At 29.8% G+C, this 10,108-nt stretch overlaps 1 protein-coding gene across 5 annotated transcripts in view; it reads left to right on the top strand.

Moving 5' to 3' along the window:
• LOC122269136 (cell adhesion molecule Dscam1) overlaps window positions 1–10,108 on the top strand; it is a 379,155-nt gene that overhangs the window by 340,862 nt on the left and 28,185 nt on the right. For all 5 annotated transcript variants that reach the window (XM_071184626.1, XM_071184624.1, XM_071184625.1 and 2 more), the window contains exons 18-19: window positions 5,938–6,036; window positions 8,633–8,818. In XM_071184626.1, the coding sequence (XP_071040727.1) occupies window positions 5,938–6,036; window positions 8,633–8,818 (285 nt within the window). The remainder of the gene's footprint in view (window positions 1–5,937; window positions 6,037–8,632; window positions 8,819–10,108) is intronic.

The following is a 10,108-nucleotide window of genomic DNA, read 5'->3' as shown; positions in this document are numbered from 1 at the left end:
TGCAGACTTATATATTCACTGTCGCCTCTAATCGAAAACAAAAATCTATTTATAACTTTTTATTCTAATTTTCCAACGGCTAAATGTTTCGGTTGCTTGGTTGTAATAATTCACATAAATTTGTTGGCGACTCGTGATCGCCAAGGTATTCTTTTAAACCCAATATTGATATGCTGGTTGGCTTTGTTTTGGCTATGTTATATTTTGATAATTCGCCAATTTTGGATCTCCATCCCATGCTTCTCCTGTGTCCGATCGGAACAAATTACACGTACTTTTTAATTTGGCTTTTGATTAGGCAGGTCGTGGGGATTTGTCTCCCATGGCCTGACCTATTTTAATAGATATTACTATGCAAAACTTATTAAACTGAAATTCTTATGAATGATATTTTGTTACTCGAGCTCTGCAAATATACTACTAAATAAAAGCCTTTTTTATTAAATCTAATCCGGCTCAACTATTATTTTCATCACCCTTCTGTTTTCAACATCAGTTCTTCAACCTGTACACCATACCAATACAAACCTCCAACCCCACCTGAATATTCCATCATCACTGAAAATACATCACCAATTTTAAATGGCACCCCTGAATCTTCTTCTTTCTTCATAAAATTGGTACCCAGATTACAAATTCTTACACCATAAGCCTCCACTCATCTTTATTGTAGATGACATTAAATTTGCTCATCAATCCAGGAACCTCAGAACAATATACCACGTTCTCTTCATCAAAGTACTTAATAAATTACTTTTCACGATTACTGTACCAATAAAAAGATGTTCCTTTGGCCAATAAGTTTTTTTCTTTCAGTCTGGAGCCTAACAATTCAGCTGCCTCTTTCGAAAGGCCAAGATCTCTAGTCAGATAATTAAGCTCAACCTGAGAGGAGGGCTGAGGTAAACCGGCAACAAGTCAAAATATGCGAGATAAAGTTGTCTTACATAGTCTGTAATGCTGCTCATGCGATTTTTAACTACGCTATATTTACCGCATGCAAAAGTCATCTGGGAGATTTTCACAATGTCTTGAACTCCAAGCCATGCTTCACGAAACGTACAGAAAAAAGCAAACTTTAAAATGACTCCCTAATACGCATGCTAGTGTTTCTGAGAGGTTAGTGGACCTAGATAAGGATTCTTGTGACGCTAATGGTAGAGAGAGGTTGTTACATAGAGAGGGACGGTGACAGGAAGTAGTGATAGAGGGGTACTTTTGTAGATTTGACCAAAGTAGAATGCTGGTCAGTCAAGAAGGGAAGAAATTCAAAAACAAAAATTTTTTTATGGTAAATGTCCATAAAAATTCCAGTAAAATCGAATTTTTCTAAAAAACGTGACGTGATGGACATTTTTCATTATTATTTTCCAGTTCAGCATCAAAAAATACATTAAGTTCAGCTATCAGACCTCTTGTATTTTTTTCATCGCAGGCCTGTGTAATTTATTTAACTCCCTAAGAATTTTCGCTGGAAAGGCAAACCTAATAAAATTGTATAAAAATTTTAAGAGATCGGGAAACACCACGAACAGTTGATTTCACTTACTGTTTGTACACTTTAAAATTGTGCTGTTACATTTAATTCTTACCAGCATTTTTTTAGTTGAAAGAAAGAATGCAGTTAAATGTTATATTCTTTATTTATTCTTTCTAACCATATATGGGTCGTTTTCTGTTAAGAATAAAAATAAGATTATGCAACTAGAAGTGATTTGATTTTTTATTACTTATTTTAAGTCAAATTTTCAGTTTTTGTAATGAAATTTAATCACGAGTCCAATTTTAACCTGTTAATTTTAATGCACTTTTTTCTCATCATTTTATTTGCTTTAAGTTCAAAAATTACATAAGTTAAGACAACTTTGTATTTAATTAAAAAAAAGCTTCAAAAAATACAGTAGTCATCATATTAATTAAGCCAATGGTATTTTTATGGATTTTCCGAAATAAATTTTCCGAAACTTTTTAATTTGTTGGATTTTTAAAAATTGAATTTTGAAAATTTCTAAAATTCAATTTAAAACTTTTTTAAACATGTAAAAATTTATTTTTTTCAAAATTGTTTAAAATTTCAAATTTTTAATTTTGGATTTTCCTCTTTTTTTACTGGAATAGGTTACAGAACCCAAAATCTCATATTCCATAATTTTCACAGTATTAATTACCGAAAAATTGCTAAATCACACTAGTTAAATAAATAATTACTGTAAAAGTTACAGTTAAAATGGATTTTGCGGTAAAATTTATTTTACGGATGATGCACCTAAAGTTTGGAATATCAAATCGAATACTTTAAAATCAAATTACTACTACACTATAAAAATATACTATAAAAACAAGGATCACATTTCTAATGCATAATTACTTTCAAAATCATGAAAATAAATGTTAAATACTTTTTTATATATATATTTCATTTTTAAATCATTATTTAAATGGTGAAAAATTTAACAGTCCAAAATTTTTACAACAAAATATAAATAATTTACTGGTAGCACATCTAAATTAAATTTCAAAATTACTTATGGCTTCGTATGTAAGCCATATGTAAGCTTTCTGAGAAAAAAAAACACTAATTTCATTTGCGAAAAAAAATCCCAAAAACTGATATTTGCATTTTGTATTTGTTTGAAATTTTAAAACGCAGAATAAAATTCCAAAAATAGCTATAAATAAAATTTTTGAACAGCTATTAAAATTAAACGAAATATCTCTTGTAAGAACTTACCGCACTAAAGAATTATCATTTTGAAAAATTACATTTCCTGAATAAACTCTTTATTTAGTACAATGTTTAATAAAAATGCTGTCTAAATATTTTCCTTATTAAATACACTAAATTAAACAAAGTTTTGATAAAATAAAAATTTTATATAGTCAAACAATTATCGTTACCCAAATAATGACTGACTATTTGTGTTTCTCGTCTTAAGAAACTGTTATTTGCAAAATAAACTCAGCTCTTAGTAAATTTATTTAAAAATAGCGCCAACTAATGATTTAATTCGAAATTTAACTTCACATAGCCAAAGTAATTAAGACCTGAAATTATCTTCTGCGGAAAATCTATTGAAAGAAATTTTTTTAATAACTAAGCTACTTTAGAACTATCGGCAAAAGGCGCATTACTGCCTGTTTTTAAAAACAATTCCATTAAAAATACATTTATAAGCAAACAAAATAAGCCAAAAATTTAATCCCTCGGGGCAGGTAAAGAGCTGAAAAGCATTTTTGAGCACTTTTGGATTATAAGGGAGGAATGGAATTTCTCCTAAAATTCTATTAAGAATCAACGCCTGGAGCTTCTAGTTTAATCCTCGCCAAACCACCAGCTGTGGCCGTCGTGGCAAAAATAATAAATGCTTTTAGGTGCCTTTCAACCAAGAAGTTGTCGTTATATAATTAAATCTTCAGTAAACCGTTTCTCAACTTTTGTGGCGATAGCATTTAGATGATGGGGAAGTTTTCCCGGAAATTGTTTTGTTAAGACGAATATAACTAGTTAAAAAGAATAACATTAGCTTTTATTCGAGATATCAGGACCGGTTTTTGAAACTAAGAATAATTTCGTTGGGATAATATTCGGAGAAATTTAAATTAATCTGTATGCTCAAAATAAAATTCCTCGAATATTTGAATAACTGTAAAACACCATAGTCTATAAAATTTTAAGAAGAAAAATTTATTAATCTTTGAGAGAATTTCGTTGAAATTTGAATAAATTTATTTAAGTACAAAAATTTTTGATTGAAATTTGAATTATAATGAGGTGTGTTTTAAGAGATAAAAATGTGTGTAAATAATAAGTTGAGTAAATTATAATTGGCTGCATAAATTTAAGTTAATCGATAATATCACAGCCGTCAGCGCCATTCGGCGGTTTAGGTTTAAATAATTAATAAGAAAATTATCAAAGGTTGTAATAGTTAATTAATTTCAAAAGAACTCAAAAAAATTTTATTTGCTAATTTCTTAGAAGAAACTTATTGTTTTCACATTCAAACCAACTATAAGTGCCTTTTTCAATGCAATATAAAGAAATTTTTTAAATGTGGTAATAGATAATTGAATTCAAAATAACTAGAACGATTTTCTGGCAAACAACTAGAGAAGCTTAAAACCACAGCATGATGCATAAGATTTCTTTGATAAATATAATACGTTGATTTTATTTGAAGCTCTGACTTGCTCTCTAAATATTTTTTTTGACTTAAAAAAAGCTTATTTTGGTTTGAAATGCTGTAAAAAAGTAAACTATACTAACACATGTAGATTAAAATGAAGTCGAAATATAAATTTATTCTTAAAATTAACTGGAACATTTTTTTAAACTCTAAATATTAATAAAACAAAAGGGCTAAAGAAATTATGAGAAACAGAAATATTTATAAAGGTACTCAATTTTCAGGAATGTATAAGCGGGATATTTTAAAGAGAAAAATAGACTTCGTGTTTTTAAATATATTTTTGTGCTGTACAGTAATAGATACGTTTTACATTTAAAAACAGCACAAGCTTATATAGCAGTGTAATAGCTACTTCACGGAATTTTAAATTATTTCAAATGTTTTATAAATTTTTAAGAAAACCCATATATAAAATATTTTTATAATGATAGTCAAACGGTGGACATTTCTATGTTTAAGAAGGTAAATAAAATAGTTTTAGTAACGTTTTAAAATGCTATTATATAATATTATGTAATTAAGTTTTTGAGATAGTTAGTTTTGTAAGGCTGGTGTTTCACAAATATTCGCGTTAATGATATAATAATTAAAATTAAATTTATTATAATCTAAAAATTTAATTTATTATGAAAATTAAACTTATTATAATGTAAAATTTTAAGATCAAATATGCTATATTTTTATTCTATATTTTTTTCCTTTTTCAATAACTCAAGTTCCGTATTAAATTTCTATTATTTTCATCATTTTGTTTAGCTTATATCGAATGAAAATTATTTACGGTTTAATTATTATTCAGTATAAAAGTTCAAAACATTAAGTTAAAATCTTTTTGTCTATTTATGATTTAATGCTTACCCTTTCAATCAAAATTAACTTACTATAATAGAGTATATTTTCTTACTAAATTTAAATTTAATTTTAAACTATTTTAAGTTATACTGAATTAGTTCGATTGCTCCTATTATAAGAATTTTGTGTCCTAAATTAGTTTAAAGATTTTAATCTCAGCAAAAGTTAAGCAGAATAATTAATCTAGCAAATTATTTTGTTATCAGAAAAAATAGAAATTCATAAGAATAGAAAGAAATTATAATTTCAAAATATTTTATTACAACGATAACTATTACACCCATAGGCAATTACTGCCTTTTTAAGATAATTTATTTTAGTTTTCTTACTTTTTTTCATAAATAGAAGTAATCAACGAATTTCAATTGCTTCTCGAATGACTTATTAAACTAGAATACTTGAATTTACTCTAAACTGAAATAAAATAAATAAATAAAATTATCGATTCAATAGTATTACAATTATTCCAAAAAAGAAGATATTTATAATTTTACATTAAGAAATATTTTAAATAAATGTAAGAGAACTCAACCTATATTTTAAATTGTTTTTTTAATAATTTATTTTATTATAAGAAGAATTTCAAATTCAATTACTTGCTTTTATTTTTAAAACAGTTCTAGTCTTTGAAAAAAGTTTGATGTTTAAAAAAATAATGAGGTTCTTTTATAAAAATTGTCTCATACTAATTAGTAATAGTAATAATACGTACAGAATAAATAATACATAATAAAATAAATAATACGTACAGAAACTCAGCAAAGTTGGGCTACTGAATATAATAACTATTTTTCGCGTTATCATTATATACAATTGATATTTTTCGTTCAGTACAATGCTTAGTTGTATTTAAGAAAAAAAATTTTTGAAATAGAAATTTAATTCTATATTTCAGATCCACCTGTATCACCAAACTTAACAATAACATCAGCTACCACTTCAACAGTTCAACTTAAATGGTCTTCCATAGAGAACGAAAATAGTCCTATAACTGGTAAGATATTGAAAGTTTTATGATTGATTTAAACGGAATTTGAGTATTAACTCCGAGATTTAAGGCCTCTCAGTAAGTTTGTGACGTCACCCACATAAGTTCTAAGGAACAAAATAGCTCAGATTTATATGAAGAGAAAACTGTAATAAATAACAGTTAACAATAACATCAGCCACCACTTCAACAGTTCAACTTAAATGGTCTTCCATAGAGAACGAAAATAGTCCTATAACTGGTAAGATATTGAAAGTTTAATGATTGATTTAAACGGAATTTGAGTATAAACTCCGAAATTGAAGGCCTCTCAATAAGTTTGTGACGTCACCCACGTAAGTGCTAGGGAACGTGGTAGCTCAGATTTATATGAAGATAAAACTATAATAAATAGTAAATATCTTTTTTGAGTGAAGTGAAATAAATTTTCTTTTCCTGTAGTCACTTAAATACTTTTAAGTGTCGAAAGTTAATATTTTATTAGAATAAATAAATACTATTTATCACATTATAACTCAATAAAATGAGCATGCAGGACTACTTGATGTTTTTATGAATAAATATTATTTGCATTTCATAACAGAAAATGAATTGTAAGAAAAGTTTTCTTTCACTAATAGACCTCGGTGATCTCAACTGTCTTATTTCTCGGTGGCTACGGTTTGAGAAACACTTTTAATAATTTTATATTCTTGTGAATTTTAAGCAGTTTTACTGTCTATTAAAGATACAAACCTTTCTTACAATTCCTTTTCACAAACATTTAAAAAAATTTTAAAATTTATAAAAGTTTAAAAAATTTGTGTCTTTGACTTTTGACATAATTTAATTCAACTTAAGAAGTATTCTGCTAAGTCTAACAATGCTTGATTTTATTCCAATAAAATTATTCGTACATTAATTTGTAATTATAAGCTTTTCCTTGTAGCATTTAAAAATAGTTCCCGAATTTCAAGTCACATATTTATTTTAGTATTATTTATTACAAACTTTGTATATTAAAATTAAATACAAAATTTTATATTTCTTACAGAAAGTAAAATATCCAAAGTATGCATATTCCAAATTAGTTTGAGTTTTGGATTATAACTTTAAGAAGTTGAAAACAATTGGCCGAAATAAAATTGCATTTAAAGCTTTCAATATCACTTGAAAATCAATTGGAGGAAAAGAATAAAGCTAAATCGTGACACACGTTTTTACTCATCTTTAAATATAATTTTCCTTATTTCACAAGGAACAAATAGAATTATTTTTTTCATATAACAAAACAAATCCCTAAATTTTCGAACTAATAGCAAATTCCGGATCAATTTACGGTAAAAAATACCGGTTATCAGGGTTGCGGTGCTTTCGACCGTAAAATTAATTTTTACCGGAAAATGTTACGGAACCAAACATCTACTATACTGTGATTACCCCAGTAATAGTTACTGTTAAATCACTGAATCAATCTTTTCTTTTTTTTAATGGCGGGCACTTGGGACGAAGACCCATTGGCCTCAGAAAATGTCAGAACTGCTACTCTCTTCTCGTTACCTAGTGGGCACCTGTGGCGAGGCCACGGCGGTGGAGCAGCGTCGCCCACGTCACACAACCACAAACCTGTTTAGAGGGTGGGTCACATTCACACACAAAGGAGAAAGGACATAGAACACGGAGAGAAAGAAACATCTAAGCCCTGAGCAGGATTAGAACCCGCGCCCATCGGCTCCGCAGTCAGGCACGCTAACCACTCGGCCACCTGGTCAGCATCTTTTCTTTCAAATCCTATCTGATTGACATTCGTCATTCAGGTATCAGTATACAGCAGATTTGCGGGCCACTCTTTCAGAGGCACCATATTAGGTGGGCCAACGTTGTTCCCACAGTAAGGACAAATAGTACAGAAAAGNAAATGCCAGAACTGCTACTCTCTTCTCGTTACCCAGTGGGCACCTGTGGCGAGGCCACGGCGGTGGAGCAGCGTCGCCCACGTCACACAACCACAAACCCGTTTATAGGGTGGGTCACATTCACACACAAGGGAGAAAGGACATAGAACACAGAGAGAAAGAAACATCTAAGCCCTGAGCAGGATTAGCACCCGCGCCCATCGGCTCCGCAGTTAGGCACGCTAACCACTCGGCCACCTGGTCAGCATCTTTTCTTTCTAATCCTATCTGATTGACACTCGTCATTCAGGTATCAGTATACAGCAGATTTGCGGGCCACTCTTTCAGAGGCACCATATTAGGTGGGCCAACGTTGTTCCCACAGTAAGGACAAATAGTACAGAAAATAAAGGAACATCCTTGCCTTGTCCGGGATTCGAACTCAGGACCTTTCTGATGGGAGGTCAGCTTCCTGATCACTACACAGTCCGTTCAGCGCTGAATCACTCTAATTAAATAAATATTACTATAAAAATTACGGTACAGTATTTTACGATTAAAAAATGGATATTTACGGATGATGCAGCCTAAATGCCGGTACTCTATACCGTATTTTGATCCGGAATTTTTTGCAGTGGACTCTTAAAACAAAAGCTTTAATACTCATGATTGTCATGATAAATTTTGCTTGCCCTGCAAAGATATAAATTTCACTTTGCTTTATTTAGGGTATTATATATTTTTCAAGAAAGAGTATGAAACTTGGGAGGAGAGGCAAGTTCCTGGCCATCAAACAAGTTACACTTTTCAGGATTTGTATTGCGGTTCCCACTATCAATTTTACATTGTGGCTTACAATGCCGTTGGAAAAGGCAAACCTAGTGAAGTGATAGCGGGTAAAACTTCTGGCACAGGTAAGGAAAAATTGTCGTCAAATCTGTAAGCTCAACCTCCTAAAATAGTCTTAACTTGTCATGTCATAATTTTATGTGTTTCCTATTGTGGTAAATATTAACTATAAGTCTATTTTTTGCGGGAAATATTTAGAAGTTATACAATGGCTATTATTTACTGTACTGAGAAAGGCAGAACTAATAGCATCAAAATTTATATAATTACAGAAATGAAACTTGAAACATTTACTTTCTCTTAATTTCCACCCGTAGTCAAAGAAGTCTTGGTGTTGTTAACTTTGGCTTCATCAGCAATAATGTGCCACAAAATGGCAGCATTTTTTACCTGAATATTAATGGTCCCGATTGTAAGGTCCCGTACTAAAAGTAGGGACGTTTAAATTAATTTTATTATGAACTTTTTGGCAAATTAAAGCCATTTTCCATATTTTTTAATAATCACGATATTTACTATAATATTTTTGTTTCGCAACATATTCCATAATATTTTTGTTCTAAAACGTATTATACTACACTATTTTGTTGTAAAACATTCTAAAATACTTTTTCAATCCTAAAATGTATATATTTTTATTTAATTTCTGATAAAGATTGTAAAAATATGAATTTTTAATTTCGGTTAAGAAATGCACTCAATTAGGAAAGATGAATTTTGCCAGTTTCACACAATAATTCCTCAAAGAAAAGGATTTTATTCCAATTTAAGATCCAGGAGTTCACTTGCCTACTAGATTGAGTTTAAAAAATATGAAGCTATGGCGCTGAATACTAGTTAACAGATCTGATAAAAAACAGATCTGATTAATATCAGCTGTTCAACACCAATATCAAAATATAAAGCTTGACAATTAATTTTAATAGAGCCGCTGAGGCGTAGTATGCGTTGGCCTCTCAATGATGTAAACCAGGTTCAAATCCCAGAAATGACTGGTTGATATGAATTCTGATCCTGGCTCGCATCAACTGCAGTGCTAACGTAAAATATTCTCAGTGATAGACGGATTATGGGTTAGAGTCCCCTTTCTTTCGGGCTACCCATGGGAAGTTTTCGTGGTTTTCCGTAACGCAAATACAGGTTAGTTCCATCAAAAAGTTTTCCAAGAAGGCTAATTTGTCCCAATGCTTGTTCCAAGAGTTATCTTGTCTTTTGTATTGGGTTCAAAATAGCAGGGCCATGAAGTTGAACATTGATAGTAGTAAGCTCATAATTAGGTCAGCTTTTCAACACTGGTTATGAAATAAAATTAAATTAGTTTTTAAAATATATATTTTAATTAAACGTTAAATTAA

This window comes from Parasteatoda tepidariorum, chromosome 8 (assembly GCF_043381705.1).
Source record: "Parasteatoda tepidariorum isolate YZ-2023 chromosome 8, CAS_Ptep_4.0, whole genome shotgun sequence".
Classification (NCBI taxonomy): Eukaryota; Metazoa; Arthropoda; class Arachnida; order Araneae; family Theridiidae; genus Parasteatoda; species Parasteatoda tepidariorum.
The sequence above is the reverse complement of the archived record's forward strand: the minus strand, read 5'-3'. Positions and strand labels throughout refer to the sequence as shown.